Raw genomic sequence first — 22,056 nt, forward strand, 5'->3', positions numbered from 1 at the left:
ACTGACTTGGATGGTCTATTCGCGTGAGTTGAATAGACCAGATGATAAGAACAATAGAGCAATCTGTACTGAATGACACCACTAAATGAAAAAGTAGACAGATGGAGGTGACAAAGTGATGAATAGAAGCGAGATATAACAGAGCGGAGCGCGTATGCTGGTCAGAAACCTTTTGTCTGAGCAGTTTGCTGCGGACGCGACCCCATAGCTTGGCCCCGGTGTTGGTGTGTCTCTTGAGTACAGGGGTCTGCGGCTGGCTGGACAGGTTGTGCTGATTCTCGTCCACGCAGCACTGCTGCTCCAGATGCTCGCACAGCGAGTTCAGGTTAACATCCGACACGAGGATATCCGTCATCCCAAAAACCTCAGGTGCCCTCTTCCAACAGACGCAGGTGGAAGAAGTGCGACTACAAAAGAGGAGGGCGGAGGATGAAGCTCTGCGTAGCCTAATACAAATCAATGGAACCTCCTGATGTGATGATTGAAGCAAAGAAGCAAAAAAAAAAGTCTCCAATATATTCTGTTAGATCTTCATTTCAAAAATGGCCAAAAGAGAAATAGCTTCAGGACAATATGTTGCCATGGTTTCCTAATAAGCTTGGCAAATAATTCCACCTAGGAGCTTGATCCACAGTCAGCTGCCAGCATCTCCTCGCTGTGTTCGGTTTGACTACCAGCACTGATAGCGCAAGCGTGCCGGAGTGAGAGAGGGAGCGAGCAAAAGAGAGGGAAACGGGGCGGGAGATCGGGGGAGTGAATGTGCCCCGGCCACTGAAGCGGCTTAGCTTCTCCAGATGTTGGTAGACACACCTCCAAAATAGAGGGTGAGTGAGTGAGGGGGTGGGGGGCAAAGGCCCTCAATGAGAGAGAGTGAGAGCGCAGTGCCGTACAGTGTTGTTGTTCAGCCATTTGACCTTTATGTCAACCTTTCCCAGAGTTGGTCGCCACAGTCGGGAAGTGAGCAGCCAGCGATGTGACGCAGAAAAAAAAGCCTGATATGATGTCTAACGGGGAAATGGGCTGGGTGGGAATAATGAATATGAACAGCATCCCTGCTGCTTTTCTTGTGGAAATGCGTTGAACCCTTTCATGCACCAATAATGATAACCTGTAATCTGATAACATACTGTAGTGACCGCTGTCCCTGAAAGGGTTATAACGAACCCAGCTTTCTTGCTTTTCCTGCCCCCTCTTCCTCGCTGCCCATCTATTACTTACGCCTTTTGTTGCAGATGACTTCCTCAACCATGCTGCAATAGTTTCCTCATTTCCAGAGGTCCTTCCCGCACTTTGGAAGTCAGTCACCATGAATGTGCTTTAAACCTTTTACGCTACGCCTGTCTGCTGACATTGAAAAGTCATCCGCAGACGTCCGGCATGCACGCACCGGCTCACATCTTCCAAGACACGTCAAACGCAAATCACCGTCTTTATTCAGAAAGGGCAGTCTGTTCTCAAAAAGGCGTCTGAATGGATCAATGGGGAGGGGGGCTGGACATGCCTGTCGAACTCCATCTCCATCCACTGACTCACATTCCTTTTCTACCAGAGGGCAAAATATTCCACTCAAGAAAAGACACCAGGGTGCTTTCAAAGTCTCACTGTTGGGCTGAACAGTCTTAATGAGTTAGCTGGTCGTATGACGCCTTCGAATGTCAAACACAGCCCTCCAGTGAAGAGCGGAAGTTCGAGAGTTGAATGCGGCCGAGGTCGTACAATTGTGACGGTGGAGGTGCGGGTGATATTTGTGTTTGGTGACGTGTCCGTACGCAAAGTCTGCCTCGATGAGTTTTAAATGCTTCCACTTTATCTTTATCTTTACGGACGCTCACTTTCTAAATAAATAAACACCCACCCTGTTGATGTCAATCCCCAATTCCCATTGGCCCACATCTAAAAATGACCAGAATTAAAAAAAAAAAATTAATCATCATTTCCGTTAGCCCGCAGCAGACGTGAAAAAATATTGTCAAAAAATCGGGTTGCACACTGACGATAAATGGCAAGCGAAAAGTTGGACGATGAGTGTGTCTGGTTTGCACCAAGGAGACCTCAGTCAACCCCTGCTCGAGTGTATTTTTAACCCCCAACATTTGAAAGTCGTAGACACACACACTCCATGCGTCACTTTTTGGAAAGAATGTCTGGGAAAACAATCTTTGGTGGGGGGGAAAATGAGAGGGAAGAAAACCCCAAGGGAGACATGAGATATTTTTGGGTCAGATTAGAAAAAAACTGTGGAAAAATAATTGATATGCATGTCTATCATCTAAATGCTTGTTTTGATCACAATAGCATTTTACATCCATAAACCAGATATGAGATTTCAACTTCTAAATATAATGGTGTTGACAACACAAGTCCGAGGCTCAAGCGGTGTGACTTGTTAGCTTTCCATGACAATGAATAGCCTAAAGCTAGTCTTTTATAAGACCCCCTTAACCAAGGCCTCTTTCTTCGGATTGGACAACTTGTTGAGGCACAGCAGCCAGTCCGGGCAAGCATCTTAACTTTCCTTCGCAAAACCCAAATTCATTTAGAAAAACATTTGAACAACCCCCCAAAATGTAAAAAGCAGTTCTGGGCAGAACAGTTGAAGAAGCTTGGAAGCAAACTCCACACTCGGTGCCACGGTTTGGATGAAATGGGTATTTCCACTCATTGACAGGTTAACAAGTATCAATAAATAACAATGCGCTAAAGAGATGAGTCAGCGGCAGTCTGACCCTCAATTCCAAGTGAGAACAGTTGAAACTCTCAAGTCAAAAATCCCTTTCGCCGTACGGTTGAAAATGTGTGTAGAAATGTCAACATTTGTTCAATGAAATGTGGGCATTCATAGCGTCACTTAAACTGAAATCAGAACATTTTCCAGTTAACACATTCAGTACCAGCCAATTCTGGAAGTCCGTAAAGACGCCAAGTCTGAAAAGACGTTTAAAAACGTCTTTGGGAGTGAATGAGTTAAAGGTGGACAAAAACATGACTGCGTTGCAATGATATGTCATCTTCGCCATTTCAACTCTTGATTCTGTTCATGTGAGGAGTCATCAAAGAATAATTCACGGACCCGCTTTTACTCTCATGTCAAGGTGAGACTACTTGCCAGTCTTCACTCTTTCAGTCGTCTATAAAACAGGGTCAACCAGAGTCCAATATGCCCTTCCGCATCAACATCACAGAGTGAACGCACATCCACCATCAGGTGATTCCCGCCCACTTTGCTTTCTGATCAGTCAATATTTATCCTCTTATAAACAAGCCCACGTACTGTACGGCGCAACGACAGACATGTTGACAGAACACTGTGGCTCACACCGCCGTACGTACAAGAAAAGTCTAGACAGACCACCAAAGCAACAGTTACACCCAACAAGATTTTTTTTTTAAATTGCAGACGATTAACATGAAAGCAGTGTGCCAAGATAATATTTGTCTCCACCAGGCTATTTTATGCTACTTCGTTTTAGCGGTTGGTTGGCTATTCAAACAATTGGCTGATTTGTTTTTTTTTTTACTTCTTTACTTGTAATTCGTGTCAACTGAGTACAGCGAAACCCCTAAAGTCAAACTCTCATCAGGTCGCACAATTCAGTATGGAGAAGTCACAAAGATGTCAATAGTAAGAAAATGACACAACCTCTCCTGCAATCCATCAAAGCTTTTTAAAACACATTTTTTGGAACACACTGTACAATAAAACAATGTTTTTTTTATGATGGTGACATTTTGATCCCAGAGTGTTTCTACGGTCAAATCTGTTGTTCCAAAATGTTAACCAATTCGACACCAGGCGCTCTAAATATACTTTCTACAAAACTGATTGATTTGCTCACATCATCGAAAGGTGAAAGAGCAGATGGCTCATCCCCTAGTGCCCTGAATGCCCTGACATCAGGTCCCGTCTTCCTTCTTAATAATAGATTGGCGGTGTGGCACGAGCCCTCGTAAAGCCGCTCCATATGATGACGGAAGGGGAGGAGGGTGGGGGGGGGGGGTCGTGAACTGGTTGCTGGTTTCTACTCCAAATTCCATCTGCGACTGCCGAGACACCGTCTCGACTCCCTCTTACTGGCTCAATGACACTCACGAGCAGATATGAATTAATGATCGATTTAACAGTTGCACCTCCTCAAACATTAATATGGAACGGTCCTCGCCCACTTTTATGATGGTGGAGACAGGGGTTTGAGCTCCTGACATCTTCTCGTTCAGAATTCGCTTTGGTCATTTAAGCAGAACAGAGAAAAAAAATATATATATACACAGGTATATATAACAAAAAATATTTTAAATGAAATCGCATGATATCCATCCTCTTTTAATCCTCACATGAATAGCAACAAGTAAATAAGAGCGGAAACCTCCACCCAACTACTTTATTTTCAAAACTGATCATCCTTACTCGGGTCACGGACTCGTAGTAGGTGAGCAGGAGCTGCTGCAAGTTGACCCGGTGGGGTTCTCGCCTGAATTGGTCGCCAACAAATCACAGAAAGGAAACGGCACGTAACAGATTAAATAGCAACAATCTCCCTCCCGCAAAAAAAAAAATGGCTCTTTTTTACAAGACTGTGGTATTTTTCTTCATTAAAAATGTGTTTGTTTTTAAAAAGTTTGCATTTTTGAGCTAAAAATCATGTCATTTCAATTCATTTGAACGGGGTACAAGTAATTTGCCTTAACCACAAAACCACTGAACAAATTAACCTCGCAAGTACAACTGATCATAGTTCATTCCTGCTGCTTTTGTTTAAACACAAGTTTGTGTTTGTGTGTGTGTGAGCATGGGAGTGGGGGGGTCTATCAAGGGAGCCCCCTTCAAGGTACTAAACGGGAGCGCACAGCAGGTTTGACAGGGTGGGGGAATCAGCCTCAGGGTTTTCTTCAGATGATTCCGTTTTTCTTTTCATCTATGCCTTTTGGGGGTGATCTTCAACAGATTAACAGCTCGATCATTTATTAAGCACTTTGGAACACACGGAACAAAGGCAAGGGAGGAAGCAAGAAAAGAGGAAGAGGCTTTCATTAGCCTCTCTCTGGTTGCAGGGTGTGGTGAGGAAACAACAGGAGAAGCGCGAGACAAATGTATTATTTTGATTTTATTTGAAGAGTATGTAGTCAACATTCACTTAATTTGTGCCGGGTTGCAGTGCACATAGCATGCTGCGAAAAAAAGAATACAAGTTGCTCGGTTCAGCACTTTCAGCGTTTTCTTTCGTTGCTTGTAGGGAACAGTTTGGATTCTTCCCGTTCCATTCCTATTGCCACACTGCAGTGTTGACCAATAAATTAACCGCATTGTGTTCAGCTGAGCCATTTGGATTCCATTCCAAACACGATTGGCACACCCCAACAGATTGAGAAAACACTCCGGCTCAAGTTATTTGTTGTTAAATCTCATCGGGGCGCAATTTTTGACAGTGAATTGGCCCAAAAAAAAAAAAGTACACCCAAAAACAATCCCATGCTATGAGCTGTCAAGGGACCCTACGAATAAGCGATGTGTGACTCGTGATTACGGCTTTCAAGCAGCAGTCTGTATTAATTCAAAAAAATCATCTTCCAACCTACTTCTCCGCTAAACTATTACACTAGGAACACTAGTTCAATTGATCCACTGATTACATCTTCACCGCATGTATCTCCCGAGCCTATTTTGGCTTCAAGTGGTGAGTCGACTGCTTTACATCTTAACGTTTGTATGGTAATAACCTGTGATTGGCTGGCGACCCGTCAAGGGTGTAAATTTAACCCAGAGTCATTTGGAATGCCGGCCTGTGCGCACGGGAGAAATCAAAACCAATACGACAGTTGTGCATCTTCTATAAAAAAAATAAAATAAAAGAATAAAAAGAAATGACACTTACGTTATTGTAAATCAAATATGTCAATTCCATCCGTGGCGTGGTACAAAAACAAGGCAGATCAATTGACAGAGAGACAGAATAGCATTTTTAGTCAGGCAGTCCTGACAAAGCCACCATTCATACAATCAGTTCACATCTGTGTGAAGCCCTTTATAAATATTCCTTTCAGTGTGATTTATTCAAGCATCTCTCTTTAGGCCTTTTATTTTGCACGTCGTCATGCTGGTTCGACTATGATCACGCTGCGGTGAAGCCGCACATAATTGCAAGGCATCTGACTTGTTTTCAGTCAGAAAAAACAAATGGATCATAATCCACTGATCGAGCACATAATCACGACCTTCCTTGTAACGGTTTGTTTCACTCACTGGACTGAAGTAGTGACTGGGTATGTTCGCGTCCGACCCTCTTGCACACTGGGACCGGGCCGTCTGTACAGCGTGACCCATTTCGAGTGATGAAGAGAGGAAGCGAGGTTAGCTTCCGAGGATGACACGCGATTGACCTGCTTGAATTATTTATTCTGGAGAGTCAAACTGCGAGTGACTGCATGCAGCCACCTGGAAGATTGCATGAGAACAGACTAGGGAGGCAGCGAGGGAATAGTGAGGAAGAGGTGAACGGATTACGCAATGGAGTGCTTATGGAAAAGTGATCAGATTCGTTGGATTTCACTTCATTTGACCAAGGAACATCGATTTAATATACAAATGCATCGATTTGAACCCTCAAGTCAAGATACCACTTGGATTCCGTGATGAACGCAGCACCCTTCAACAACACACTCAGAGGCCGGTCACATGGGCCAAGCCTCGTCACGTCTGCCTTCTTAATCCTCATCTTGATTTTACAGATTAAAGACAAAATTATCTGCAACACACCATATCTTGAAATAATTAAAAAAGTGGATCTTTCCATGCACAGCGGGCTCTTCTCCACAGTCACAATTATGGTGATATTAAGACCAGTCAGTCACACGGTGTGACCCAGTGACCCAGTGCGTGCTCATGTGTCGTCGGTTACATCAAAATGGAAGGCGGTGAAGCTCCTCATTAACAGATGCACTGTAAAGCAGCAGCAATCATTTTCTTCATCCGGGTCAGTAATTTGTTGCCTAACCCATATCCGCTTTCTAAGCTGCCTTTTGTCTTTAGCCAGTAACCCATTTAAAACCCGGGGACAAAAACAGGTCTGGGGTCAACCATGAAGTCTGTGTCAGACAAAAATCAAGTGAACAAATGAAAAGAGTCTTGTGAGGACAATAGGCACCCGTCAAGCACTGGGATATGTTTGTTGCTATGACGACCAATCTGGAAATGACACGCAAAGACAACCTCACCAGGCTGTCAAGGAGGAGCTTAACTCTTGGCCTGAGTTTATCTCCACGTCCGTTTGGCTTTGTCTCGACAACTCCTATTTGATGTTTGGATTTTTGCATGAAAACAAGCGAGGATGCCGGTCGGGGGAGGAAAAAAAATGAGTGGCCTTCTGACCTGCCCACATCACGCCGACTTCATCAAACATCCTGGAGTGGGCCAATAAGATTCAATATACCCAAACACCTCCTCTGCACATGCTGAAACGCAACACATTACATAATTCAGCCATTGTGCGACTCCGACAAATAGACCTTATAAACGCCCACTCCGCTCACTGAAAGAGAGAACAGGTACGCACTCGAGATATCGCCTGTGCCAGTTCGACACATTTGATGCGTCTGCCGGGGACATTTGAGAAAAGAGCGCTGCGATATCATCATTGCACCACCGTGGTTATGCAACAGGCTGCTTCAAGTGATGGAAAGCGACCACTTGAGATAAGAGGGCCGTGATGTTCTCCCGAGCAATTTCAACTGCTTTATTGTTCATCGCTTGCATTGCTCAACTTTGGTCGGATGGTGTGCGTTGCAGGAATGTCTCGCTGGCGCTGTGCAAGTGGATTCGAATAAGAAATGCGCAAGACATCCAGACGAGCATTCCTTAACGTGTGCAGAATGCTTGAAACGTGACAAGCGGTGTCAGTTTGATTCACAGCACCGCAGCTGGATTTTGTGTGACCAATTGAAATTGGGTAACTGCAACGACTTGCCCTAATTTTTCTTTTTTTTTATTAAACAGCTGACAACTTGAAAACATCCCCAAAGACAATTTAGGGAGAGTTGTATTCATCCTCCATGTGACAACTGGCTCATTGCACAAGGAAAACATAATTGGAACTAATAGCACTTGTGGTAACAATTTATCAAAATGATGTGAGACAACGCAGACCAGGGATCAAACCGTCTGATTACCTCTAGTTGATCAATGATCAAGTGCTATAGGACAGAACTCCCACATGCTAATAATTCACTGGCTACAATCAACGAGAAAGAAACGAGGCCGCATCATTCACCTCCAATCCATTTTCAGTGACACTTACCAGAATGTACAGTAAGTTTAAGCAATGAGTGATTCATCTATAATTATTTTTGCCTTGCAGGTTGTACTAGATTAGAATGCCGTGCTGCTGTGACTGAAGACTCTAAAAACACTACCGGTAATTGCTTGGTTCTCGACGAAGGCGGACGCTTTTTGCACTGCTCCTCCTGCCCTCACCCCACCCTTTCCGTGCTCGCCACTTAGTCCTTGTGCTGTCTTTGTCTAACTTTTTTCCTAGCCTCCTACCGTATTTTTCATCCGAAGAACTAACCATGGAATTAGTTGGCTGGTCTCTCGATGCATCGGAAATGGAAAAAAAAATTTCGACGAAAAGAGCGGGCAGTGGGGAGCCTGCTTGCCCTCCGGGGACACTTGCTGCCGGATACGCCCTGGATCCATGGAGAAAGTGGAGACCGGTGTGCCTGGCAGTACTGTCCGTGGAGGATGTGGAAGACATCTACATTGTTGGCCTTTTGATAACAGCTATTTGGTGTTGGCAGCTTTCTGTTCTATCGCAAAATCCAACCGACGGGAGCGGCTCTATTCATCTTCCCCCCTTATTACATGTTATGTTTTGTGACTTGTTGTAACTGTCAAATGCTTATTTATGTGCTAGGCTCTTTTTTATCCTGGACTTAAATTATCCTCGGAAGAGGATAGTTCGAGCGTGATTTTTTTCCCTCTCCCTATCCAGCGTTTTCCTTTCTGAATTTTGATTGTAATTTCCCCATTGCGGGACAAATAAAGTATATCTTAACTGAATTGTGATCTTATTTTAGCATCAGAGTTGGACATCCCAGCTAGGACTACAAAAGCCTATTCACTTGATCGTGATCCAACAAGTGATACATTTAGGACTTGAAAAGCTGGATCGCAGCAAATGCATGCAGAATGAAGACTTGGCAAACATCTCAGTGATGTACGCAGACTTGGCAAACATCTCAGTGATGTACGCAAACAAAGCAGGAAATTCCAGTTACCTTGACATCACCGCATTTAAAGTGCATGAATGTGATGTTTAATGAGACCAAGTGCTGACACAAGTTGCACCCGCTGGGTGTCTACTGTACATTTCCTATAGATCACAGGTGTCAAAGTCAAGGCCCGGGGGTCAAATCCGGCCCCCTACGTCATTCTATGTGGCCCACGGGAGCAAATAATGCGTGTCAACTTTCATGATTCTTGCTGAAATCTGTACTGGAATGTCAAATTGTCACGGGTAATAAATAACGTTGAGATTTTGTCCACCGAGGGAAGCCGAACTTATGCGCAAGTCAACACTTGGTGAACTGTAGTTCCCATTGAACTTGTACTTTGTCACGGTGGCTTCAAGGCCCTTTCAGTGTGGATGTTTGTCTTTTATGACTCACCCATGAAGACAGTAACATGACTGGGGGACATCTGAGCAGAAGTTAGCCCAACAATGCCGCCGTTCATGCACAAACAGAACAGCAACACAGCAAATATAACAGCTGAGGCACCTCCAGCTAACCAATAATGTCTGACACTTGACTACTTTTTTTTTTCTTCACCGAAGGGTAAACGCTTAACTTGAATTCAGTCACTTATTGTGTGATAGACTATCAAGCAGTATCGTGTGCGGTTGCATCGCAGTGTCGTGATAATTGTAATCATACCAACAATGGAACCTTTATCCAATGTCAAAATATTGGGACATATGAAATAATTAACCAATATAAATTCTTGCTTGAACCATTATTTTCCCACACAAGACACCGTTTGGGATCGGCCCTTTTCTGGCCCAGCTCGTGCCTCGCTGTGCAAAAGAAGCCCCATAAAAGCATGCTTAGCTTGATGTGGAATAAATGGCATATTTCAAACACCATTCAAAAAAAATACCTTTGGATGAGAGACCGGGTCAAAAGGTACAGCCGGTGGGTTAAGACCCCATGAAAAAAAAACATCCTCTTGGGCCCCAGCACTTCAAAGTTGCAAAGTGAAAACAGTTTTCGAGGGCTCTTCCAGCAGGAGCATTCACTCACTGCAGGCAGGGTAGGCAAAGTCTTAAACCAGACGTGGGTAATTTTAGAATTGGGGCTTTATAATAACATCCATCCATCCATTCTCTCTATTAATATAAAGGGAGCTAAGTGTTTTTGTTTTTCTTGCACACATTTTTGAACCGTGTGGAATTAATTGAAGAATAATTGAAAATAAATATTCAAAAATACGGGCTAATCTTTTTGGTTTTATAGCCGACTGCAGAGGAGTCAGTGCCTCATCAGTCATAAATCTCACCGCACGTCACTGCCCTTAGAATGTTTTTCTCACTCACTGCGCCCCTGGGTGGGGTACACTTTTTTTTGCTATGATCGTTTCATCTCCTCTGTGATCTTAATTGAATTTGAGCTCCTTCTCCTAAACATGCAAAGCTCTACACAGAAAGGCACAATCTTGCCCGAAAGAGATTGAGACGACTTATCAACCGAGTAGAACGCTAAGCTCCCAGAGTTTAGAATTACTGGTGTTTCCAAAAATGCATCAAAGTACACTTGGAGGGGGAGCGGTTAGCTATGAGGCTCCTGACACAGTCCAGAATGAAGATATCCTCTCTCTCAATTCCCCAAGAGTAAACTTCAAACTTTTTAGGATGATGAAGCTTATCGTCAAGGATGGCTCGGGCTTGACTTGAAATGACTCATCTCTGTCAGAGGCTTCGATTTACTGTTGTTGATGCGACTGTTGTTGTGCTCATTGTTCTTGTCCATCATCCGGCCACTCGCCCCCCCCCCCCCGCCCCTCCACACACACACACATACCCTCCAATCCTTTTTTGTGTCATGTTATATTTATAACGTGTTTAGAACTGCATGACTGTCCGTGTTTTATGTTATGTGTTGTGTTTATTATTTTACTTTATGTTAACCGTTTTGTTAAGCGCTTTGTTACAGCTGCCGCTGTTGCGCTATATAAATCAGCATGTATTGTATTGTATTGTATTGTATTGTATTGTATTGTATTGTATTGTATATACTGTTGCTCAAAATCTGTCGAATCATGTCACTACTTCATTGGAGAGAATCCTTTTGTCTTGCAATCTCATGATCAGATAGTAACTCATTTTTGTCATTGTATTGAGATGTAGGATAACCACGATGGAGATGCGCATCCTTGCTGTTTATTTGAACTCTTGTAGATTTTATTAGATACAGGTCTCCATTTCTCACCACTGCAATTATACAACCGTTATCGTTGTAAAGGCAGATGTTGTGGCCAGATGGTGAATATAGGTTCTGTTTGGCACACTATTTCTCATTACTAAACAAAAATCTTGCAGTCCAACTACGGACATAATAACGTGCAGAGCCAGAGCTCATCATATGCAGGATCGAGTTTTCACCACGAAGAGGGGATTGAGTGTTTACATTTCTTCTTCAGGGATTGTTTTGTAAAAATCAAAATAAAAGCAGCCAAGGGCAAATGTCGGCCAAAGATATTAATCACATGCAAATATTTTGGCAAAATGAAAGCCAGAATCGACTGTCTATGTTGGGACAGCACTGTCTCTCTTCGTCTTTGGGCAAATCATAAAAATGGGTGAATGTCAAATTGAAAAGTCAATGACGACCAAAATCCCATGAGAAAGCACAACACAGAGACAAGAATAGTCTTCCAATGGCAAATGCCATTACTAACTGTTTGGTGTGTGTGACCGCTGATCTACAGGGGAAGGATTTCACAGATCCTCGCCGCACGCTGGCAGTCAAGTGCATGAAATGAGCTTTTGCTTCTCCAGAATGGTGCTGTGGTGGGAAAGAGGCCTACCAATGTCACAGCCAAAGAATTATACCGATTGAAGGTAATCATGACAGCAAAGGTTCTGCTACAGTGAAAGTTAATTAAGAATGACTTGCTAAGTACTTTGCTAACAGCAACCTCACTGCTGTGTCATGACAAAAGGATAATCAAAGTGTGAGCATGTCAATGTCCTGCTCCATTTCCCCCGACCACACTATTAATCTCATCAGGACGCTTTATCAACTGAGACAATAAGAAGAGCTATGGGAAATTTTAATAAGGCAGTCCAGCTGACTGATTACCCCCCCCCAAAAAAAGGAAAATGTAAAACGTAATACATGGCTTAACTGAAGGTCTTTCTGTCCGAGTTATCTGAGCAAAGAATTTGACAAGCGCAAAGATGACGGTCATTGTATAAACTGGCCCCGCTTTCGACTGTTTCCAATTACCTTTCGTACAAAGACTCGGCAAGACAAAAAAAAGGTCGCTGGTGAATGTGAAAAAGGGAGTCACAGAGTCTCTCCGGAGAGCATTTCATTTCTTTTGCTGTGATGGGCTCCTTTGTTCTCACTTTAACTCTCTGCATACCATAATTTGCCACCATCTGGGGCTCTCGTTCCAATTGTTTTCCTCCTCTCGCTGCCCCAGCACCACGTGCGGCATGCTCAGAAAGCAGACATCTGCAGTCAATCTCTCTTCGAGATTATGCAATGGTATAATGAGGACCAATTACTTGGTCAGCTTGCCTTTAACGTCTCTGGATTTTCATCCATTATTCTTGGGGAGATTGAGTGCTTCAATCTGAAATAGTTGGCAAAACAAATGGATGTCTGTGGAAAAAGGAGAGGGGGGTGAGCAATGTCTTGCGGAGAGCTGCTTTGGCATTTAAATTGCTTTTTTTTTTTTTTTTTACATGTTCAACGCATTACACAGGGTCCTCAGATGCAGAACAGCTTCTGAAATGCGATTTCAACATGACTTTTTACTTTTGGCCGATCTACAATATCAATAAAATGTGACATTTACTGCCCAAAATGGGAGAGTAAAAAGCATATTTGTGTCCAATAGCACACTAGACAATTATTGATTTTCCTCTATTAAAATCAAGGACACATACGCAAAGGCCTATTCCTAATATAGGGTTAGAGGACAAGTGAGGACAAGTGAAGGATATACCGTACTATGATCAAAAAATGCTTGCAGCAAAGCATGTAGTTACTTAAAGCCTATAAATCCTTCAAGGCAGAATGCGCTCATTTTAAGTTGGATGGACAAAGTATAACCAAGGCCAGGGCTTTCACAGTGAGGCTTCTTTGAGGGGAAACGACTCCAAATCACTGACAGATAGGCCACATTAAAAACAGTGGAAACAAATTCACAGTAAAAACTTTTCTCAACTACAATAATACCCAAATGTAAAAAAAAAGCTACCTAACACGCACACACACACACACACACACACAATGAAAAAGGAGGTGCATTTAAATCAACACCAGATAATTCAGTAGGCTGTGTTTGACATCATTAACAATACAGCCTTATCCGAATGTAGGAGGGTGACTCCACGTAGTCCAAGCTCTTCGTGTTGCTGACAGCTGTGTGTGTGTGTGTATGTGTGTGTGTGTGTGTGTGTGTGTGTGTGTGTGTGTGTGTGTGTGTGTGTGTGTGTTCGTAGCTATCATCTATTTGTTGCCTGGAAACATGACAGATCACAGCTTGAAATGACAGCAGGTTAAAAAAAAAAAAGACACGACACGATTAACACATGCAAACGCTCCGACTGGCATGCTTTAATGACAAAATTGCAACGCTTAGACTATTCACAACTGGTACCGTGTTATTAACCTGATGTTTGTTTGAGAAATAGGGTCTTCTGTTTACACATGATTCGTTTATCTACAAGCTTCACAAGACAATGATGTGCAATTAGCCAAACTGCGGACCCTTTCACCAATAAAACCTTCACAAAGCATGTAAATGTCAATCCCTGCGCCTAATGCTTAAGACGACGGCACTTAAGTGGGAATGAGAGTGCAGACAGATGCTCACCACCAACTTTACAACCCTTTTGCACCCGTACTTTTACAGTCACGGCAGCTAATGTGTGCATGCCTGTCCTGCTCCTGCACTTCGAAGAGGGGGCTTCAAGAAGCCCTTGGCAAACAAGTTCAGTGCTTCTTTCTCTTTTCCTTGCCTTATCTGGCTCTCATTATCTCCGGGAAACTGGTCAGATTACGGCTTATTGGGCCCATTAACGCTGCAGATGCCGGGAGGTGCAGGGTTGACACGCACTCAACCCAAATACAAGCCATAAAAACAACCCCAGGTGGTGTTTTTAGGGGTGTTGTAGGTCGCGTAGGTTGGTTGGGAGACATACCAGAACTGGAAATGCAACATGGGTCATTTGACATGTCTATGTGCCAGACATAATGCAGCAAAGAACATGTCATGTCTTTACAGACACAGAACAGACATGCACTCAGAAAAAAAAACAACAAAAAAAACAACAAAAAAAACAAAACGTGGGATCACCTTTGATATCTGAAAGGCTTGTAAAGGCTGCTTTGGGATTAGCCGTTCACCTGCTACCTGCCAATTTGTGGTCACTGGCCACTTTTAAAGGCAACCCACATGCCCCCCCCCCTGATAAAACAAGACAGAAAAGACACAAGAAGAGAGCCCAAAGGGACGCTGGAATGGGGTGCGTGTGAGCGTCGGGTTACTGAGATAAAAGCATCGCGGACACTGAGCGATAAGACGGTTCGCAGCTACACAGAGTTCTGGGATTTGGATCTTGAACGGTTACGCAACTTGTCCTCTGAAGAAAAGCATGACAAGTCACACGCCTGTGTCACTTGGGACAACTTGCAAAGTGCTTGAGTTTGAATGAGTGCACTTCGGGGTACAGGAGACCAGCAACTGCACATGTTTGCATGTATGTCTGTCGATAACTAACCCACCAACATATTTATGATGCTGTAATGATGTTGTACCATAAAAATTTTAATCAGGCTCCAGAAATCAGATCAGACCAAATAAAACTTAAATGACAAATAAATATACAAGATACAATTTTCCGTTTAAAGGTGATGAAAAGAGTAACTTTAACCTGTTGTTCAAAGCACACAAAAAAGCTTCACAGCAAGTGAAATATATTGCTGGTGCTTCCCCATCTGTGCTCATCATTAAACTGATCCTTTGATCTGATCCCAGTTCTTTCTGCGAATTACCTCCTCTAGGGATGAGGCTAAAAGACTGAGAGATTGTGTGGATTGCCGAGGAAGAATTTCACTCTTGAGTCACATCAGTGCTGAACTGTAAAAATGTCAACCGCCCGTTAACCAGGAAGCAGCCTGCTCACGGGGGGAACCCTCGCTAAATCCACCGCTGTTACTAATTCCAGCATGGCGGTGGTCTGCACTCTGTTAAATGCCATTCAAGTTTTCAAATGTGTTAGGTTTGTATTACAAAGAAAGGTCACTGTGGATATACAGAACCTATAGCCAAGGGGAGATGAGTGGCAAAATGCCAAAGTCATCACAAAGTGGAGACAGCTCTTTCCTTTGACTGGCAACCTGGAGAGCTGATATGGATCAGTGAGAAACCTTTGAGGCTAACGTTTTGATGGACGCAAGGGAGGTGTGTCATCCGACCTTGCTGCTGATCAGAGAAGGATTAACACTGTGACCCCGGGGGGCAGAGGTTATCTGCTCAGGCGATGTCACGGGCTGAAGGGCTGCAAAGAAATGATTTCTCCGTGCAGACCAGCCGTTCAATCGAAACAAAGTGTTGCATAGATGTCGTCACCGGTGGACATCACAAATTGTCCATTTAACCATTTTCAGGGGGACGGGGGGAAATGCTGCTTTGAAGGTATCCCGTGAGAGATCCTCATCAGTTTAAAGTGAAGAAAAAGGAGTATGAGGTGGGGCGAAGAAGAAAAAAAAAGAAAAAAAGAGAGCTTCAGTACAATATGCCCATTTACGGTCAGTCACTAATCCACAAGTTTATGAAGGTCTCGGGAGAGGAAAGCAAAACATTGAAGGCCCCCTTCTTAACTTGACTTCACCAAGAAAGCAAACAGCTTGAGTGAAAGTATCTGCACTCCGGACAAATGTCTGTCACAGCACACACATAAGTATGGAATGCTATTATTTTGTTTTATCCATTGGTGCTTTTCACAAAAGAAATAAATTTATAAAATGGAAAAGCTACGTGGTACCTCTATTTACGAAATTAATTGGTTCTGGAAGAAATTTCTTTACTAGAACATTTTGCAAGTAGAGACGTGGTTTCCATGGAAAGGCCCTAATCTGTTCCAAGCGCCCCCAAAATTCAGACATAAAAATGCACCAAAATATGTAACAAATACATGTTCCAAATAAATTATTGCACATTAAATGAGTTGTGCAGAATGTAGACAAACAAAGAATAGAGTAAAGAATAAAAATGATGGCCATTTAACTTTTAACTCCGTCCTCATCTTTTTAGCCCTATTAAGTCTCTCTCAGAAGTGGCTTTTGCATGGCGTTTAGCAAAGAACTGATCCATGGACGTTTGCTTTTGTCGGCTTTTGACAATCGTTCGAAAAATGTCCAAAGCAAACATCAGCATAGTGAGCAATCAACCGACAGGTGAACACTCTTTTCTGGTTGATTCAAATGTACATAAAACTATTGGAGTGCCTCATGGCCCGAGGGGCGAATGAAGAGGAGGCTTTATAGACACGTCTATCCATCTACACCAGGTCTATCAAACATACGGTCCGCAGGCCAGAACCGGCCCGCAAGAAGGTTTGATCAGGCCCGCAGGATAATTTAAAAGTGAAAAAATGCATAAGACACGGAATTAATATTTTTTATACGATGCAATTCATGGAGTATCCGCTAGGGTGACACATTGTTTACAGAGTAAAAGACAACATTGTTTTGATCAGAGAAGACAGCAGCCTCAGTCTGTCACTGAGACAGATCCAACACAGCAAACACTATCAAGGACATGTGAATACTTTTTATTTACACATTTAATAGCTTTCTCTTTGGTTTGTAAGGTGTAGGCAGGGATTACATTTAGATTTTCTCTGTACATGGTTTAAACATTCCTTTCTTTGTAAATCTCGTTTAATATTAAAAGTGCATTACTATATTTTTCAATACGAATTACTTGTTAAAGTTGTGCGCCTTTGTACAATCAGTGGGATCGTTGCAATAGATATATGTGCATGATAAAAGTAAATTGCACATTTGTCTAAGGAAATCTAAGGAGCTTCATGAAATGTTTTGTAAAAGATCTGTTTATTACATTTCAACATTTTCCTAATGTTCTTGTGCTTCTTTAGACCAAAACAAAGGAAAGACATTGTTTTGGTTATTTATAGCAGAGTATGGTATAATTTTAATGGTCCGGCCCACTTTACATCTAACCAGGCTGTATGTGGCCGACAATGTGAAATGCGTTTGACACCCCTGATCTACACACAGACACATACGATAGAGGTCTCTCTTAGTCAATGGGATGCCATGATGATGCCAACGGCAGAGCTGCTCTATGTTGCATTCAGGAAACTCAGAGATGCGAGCAGCAGTCCATGCTGTATTTTTACCTTTTGTATCTTGACATTTCTTTCGTAACAAGAGGCAATATTTTCCTGTTGACGCGTTTCATAACTTGAAAAGTTCGTATGAAGCAAGGTTCGTAAGTAGAGGTACCAGAAATAAATTAAAAAACCGAACAAAACTCAGGTTGTTTCATCAAGACAGCAATGCCCAAAATGTCCATGTACTACACACAGTACTGAGAGACCAGCGAAGAACATCTTCCGAAAGCGAATCATTTTGTTTCTCTAAAACTTCCCACTCACATAATCAGGCGCACGCTGTTCCCACCCTCTCAAGGGTTTGGGACATGGCCCTCCGTTCTCTCCCTCGCTCCGTCTTCATTTTATGTCTCAAACATGTGGTGTATTTATTTGCTCCCCCCACCCCCCTCTGTTGTTGGCTAGAAGTGGATGTTCCCAGCAACTTTTGTCTCTGTGACTGGCGGCCAAGACAATGTAGGTGACTTCTGAATTTGTTTGAATCCTGAATTTCTCAAAGGAAGTAATAGAAGTAAAACTATTCTAAAGAATATTTTAACTATTTAAACAGTTGTAAAAGTGCAATTAATCACTTAACAGAAAAATCTCATCGTTCACAACACAGGGATAATGCAAAGGCAAAAGACTCTGAAGCGTCATCACTCAAACTTTTTTTTAAAACAAATATTCTATAGTCAAATGTTAACCACTGTAATTAAAAACATGCACAAGCCACAACCCACTAAGTCTTAAATTTGGTAAGCAGCAAATGTAACTGTAGTACTGCAGTGTTACTGCTTTGAATGTGACCCCACCTCACTTAACTGGGGGTGCATTTTCTCTTTTTGACCTTTCAAGCTGTTCCTTCTCTTGCTATGGCTGGCTGTTCCTTTGAGGGGGGGGGGGGGGGGGGGGGGGGGGAGATGTAGTGAAAAGCCCACAAAGGCCAGAGGAGAAGCAAAACACTTACAAAATTAATCTGCCGATACTCACCGAACTGAGGTATGACATGATTTGCTGAATTCCTCAAAAAAGTATATATATAACCACAGCGTTCAGCTTTAGAGGTGGCATTATAATTCGAATGAATCCTCATGACAAAAAACATGAATAGTCCTACTTAAAATAAACCTCGGGTCATGATAGCGAGTGAAGCTTGTGAACCGAATGTTTCCTAAACGACAGCCATAATGTACACGATGTGTGCTGTACAAGTGACTCACAGGATGAGACAAAGATCCGCATAAGCAGCGCAGAGAAAACAGGAAACGTTGGGAGTTTGTTGAAGTTGTTTTCCAAACCGAAATATGCTTAATGAGAAGCAGCCCACGCGCGTCAAGGCATCATTTTGGAGTTGAAGCTTTCCTTTCACACACAAGTCATGTGGGTGATCTAATGCTTGCCCCACTTTCCGTCGAGTTCGACATAAATACGTCAGCTGTCAAACTGTCACCGATCTCGCTGAAGTAACAAACATTGAAACAGTTTCACCGAATCAGATGATCTGCTCAAGTTTGACATCCAGGCTCACCAATAACGAGCTCAATGTTGAAATTCATTTAAACTGACGATAAGAGGTACTTACAACCCTCAGAGGAGATCATGAGGTGAAGCTGAAGCAAATGATAGCAATTTGCTATAATCGAGGGGGAACATGACAATAGGCAGGCTTCACTTGACCAACCGACATTTCCCTTATGGAAAAACTCACACATGACTCCTCTGTAGGGGGCTCTGAAAAAAACCCCTCATCCTATACGAAAGAAGGGAGAGCATTTAGCCTCCAAGTAACCACGAAGATTCCATTGTGGAGGCGGTAGATGGTTTACAACTCCCCAAAAGGGATTTTTATTGTATATTTCTCACAACAAGGATTGGGGAAATCCTATTTGGCAAAAGTGGCTTTCAGGCTCTCTTACTCCAACTAGAGAAAGTAGAGGCTAACCACTCCAAAACCGCGCCATTGTGCTAAGAGGCTAAACAGCCAATCAAAAAGGAGTCACATGTTTGGGAAATCTCCCCAAGAACGACACACAAGCGTCTCGAATTTTTGGGGGTGAGGGGGGGTGGGGTCACTGGTGGCTCCTCCTCTCTTACCTGAACTTGCCCTTTGCCCATGATCTTATCCACGATCTCATTGTCATCCTTGTTGAGCATGCTCTTGTCGTAACACTTCTCATAGCACAGGATTCGCAAGAACTGGGACCCCTCCAGCTCAATCTCAAACTCCTGTTGAAGGACACGAGGACGGTTAATAAAGCGCCGGCAAGGTCAAGCTGAAAACCTGAAGAACGTATTATTCTTTTATTTATTTTTTCCACTGACTTCATTCCACTGAGGTTCGGCGGTGTCTCTGAAGACTCTGGTCTTAGCTTTGCTCACAAAGTATCCATAAGAATCAACTTCGAGGGTGCAGTACAGGTCTAGAAGGAAACGAAGAGGATGATTAATTGGCAGATTTTACACTAAGTGCATCTTAATCAAAATCAATTTGTAGGCTTGCAACGATTTTCACAGGGCAGTGAAGATATAAAAAGGTATTACTTAATACTCAATGACATTCATATTGACCTGAAAAAAAAGTCCCAAAAGCATATTTCTGTCTTTTCAGACTGCACACATTCAATCCTAGGTACCGGTACTTATTTATATTGTTTTCACCCCCCCCCCCCCCCCAAGACTTTAAAGGGTCTGAAAATTGAATGAGTTCATATCATGCTTTTACTTTTGATAGCCACCATATTGTCATGAGATCATATTCAGTAATTAGATGAGATTCACTCATCGTAATCCAATGAAGGTGATGTGACGGTAATAAAGTAGGATGCGCTGAGAAAGTAATAAAGTAGCGAGCTGAGAAAGCAACGGGACTATTTAAATTGACACCAGGGGTTGCTTTTAAGTAAACGATGATTGTAATCACTTCTCATGATGCACATCATCTTTATTGTCTCATATGAACACAGGCAGAAGTGGAAGTAAAATAATACAATCGAGAAAAGGAGGTTTGTCGCATCAAACTCAAGTACGAGTAGTCCTTGAAGTGTCAATTTACTGTATTCTGTGAGCGGAAAGGCGTCATTTTTCAGTCAGTGTACACGCTCATCGTGAGTGTCCCTCTCCTGGGATCAGGCCCCTCTTGTCCCTTGAATGAAGCAATTATTTTGGTTAATGTGTGTGTGTGTTTTTTAAATGCTGTTGTAGCAATTCTTGCAGGCTGCGTTGCTGTCCTGCCTGTCTATACGTCCCGTATCCTCGACCTGCTCCCTCGGGTAAGACTCCTCCTGACGTGATGATGGATGGAAAGACGTATGGCTCGACCTTTCACCGGGAGAGCGGTCGAGATTGAGCGAAGGATGTACAGACGGAAGAAGGGATGTGGGGTGTGCATGTGCGCGCGTGTGCTGAAACCTCATAGATATATAAACACTTCGCAAGCCTGACGGAGAATGTTTATACGGGGAACCCAGGTTTATTGCAAGAGATACATTCCAGATCCACCCGCAAAACGTGAATACATGTGGTATTAAGCGACCTGATCAAAAGCACTGAAGAAATACATTTTTAGCACACTATTTTTTTTTAAACACGCACACATTTTAATTATATTTAAATGCAAAACAGTAAATTGCAAGCATAAGATGTAAAGGCAATATTGTGTGAATTTAATCATCTATGAACGTGTATATGCCTTTAAGAGGCGTGGCTTGGAGGTGTGGGGGTGTGACGTTCGAGTGAGTGAGAACTGTGGCTGACAGCAGTTTCTATGTGAGTGTGTTTTACTGTTGCATTAGCCACTCTAACTCTCCTTTCCCACGTGCCAGGGCATTCCAGTAAGCAAATACAGTAGTTGATTTATATGTTTAATTTAACTGTGACTATGCCCATAACTCAAAACACCTTTGCCCACTGAAATAAATGGAAATGCTATTAATCTGTACCAGCCTCTGTGATATTGTCTGCCGACATGTGTGGCTGCACTCTTTGTATGAAAATATATGTGGCTTAAAGGGTTACTACAACACCGTTTATTGTGTTTTGTAGCATGTGTTACCAATAAGCTAGCGGATGTTTGTCAAAATCAATGATTTTTTTTTGGGGGGGGGGGCGGGTCAAATACACAATGCATCATTCTCTTGGTTTAATTTTTATTTTTCCAGTAAACTGGAACAACAAGCAACAAGCAGCATGAAGCACTTAGCATCTTTCTTGAAAGAATGTTCTAGAAATTAGAAGCAATATAATGTTGGTTTGCTTGAATATATGAGACAACAAGTACAGTATTATCATCCTTGTGAAAAAAAGTCAAATACTTTCAGAAAATAACAGGACTGTCCAATATAATGAACTTCATTCCATCTAGTCTGGTTCCGCCTGCTTGTTTTCTTAGCATCCTGAAAAGCGCCCATAATTACTCAGAGGGAGGAAGATTAGT

At 42.8% G+C, this 22,056-nt stretch overlaps 1 protein-coding gene across 10 annotated transcripts in view; it reads right to left on the minus strand.

Moving 5' to 3' along the window:
• The window catches only part of abr (ABR activator of RhoGEF and GTPase), a 78,994-nt gene that overhangs the window by 10,885 nt on the left and 46,053 nt on the right, over nt 1-22,056 (minus strand). For 9 of the 10 annotated variants that reach the window (XM_052047756.1, XM_052047755.1, XM_052047757.1 and 6 more), the window contains 2 exons: nt 19,947-20,044; nt 19,719-19,850 (listed from right to left, as the gene is read on the minus strand). In XM_052047756.1, the coding sequence (XP_051903716.1) occupies nt 19,719-19,850; nt 19,947-20,044 (230 nt within the window). Of the gene's footprint in view, nt 1-169; nt 783-19,718; nt 19,851-19,946; nt 20,045-22,056 lie in introns of those variants that run through there. The other variant, XM_052047764.1, reaches the window with a different exon arrangement.

Source organism: Hippocampus zosterae, chromosome 16 (genome assembly GCF_025434085.1).
Source record: "Hippocampus zosterae strain Florida chromosome 16, ASM2543408v3, whole genome shotgun sequence".
NCBI classification, from domain to species: domain Eukaryota; kingdom Metazoa; phylum Chordata; class Actinopteri; order Syngnathiformes; family Syngnathidae; genus Hippocampus; species Hippocampus zosterae.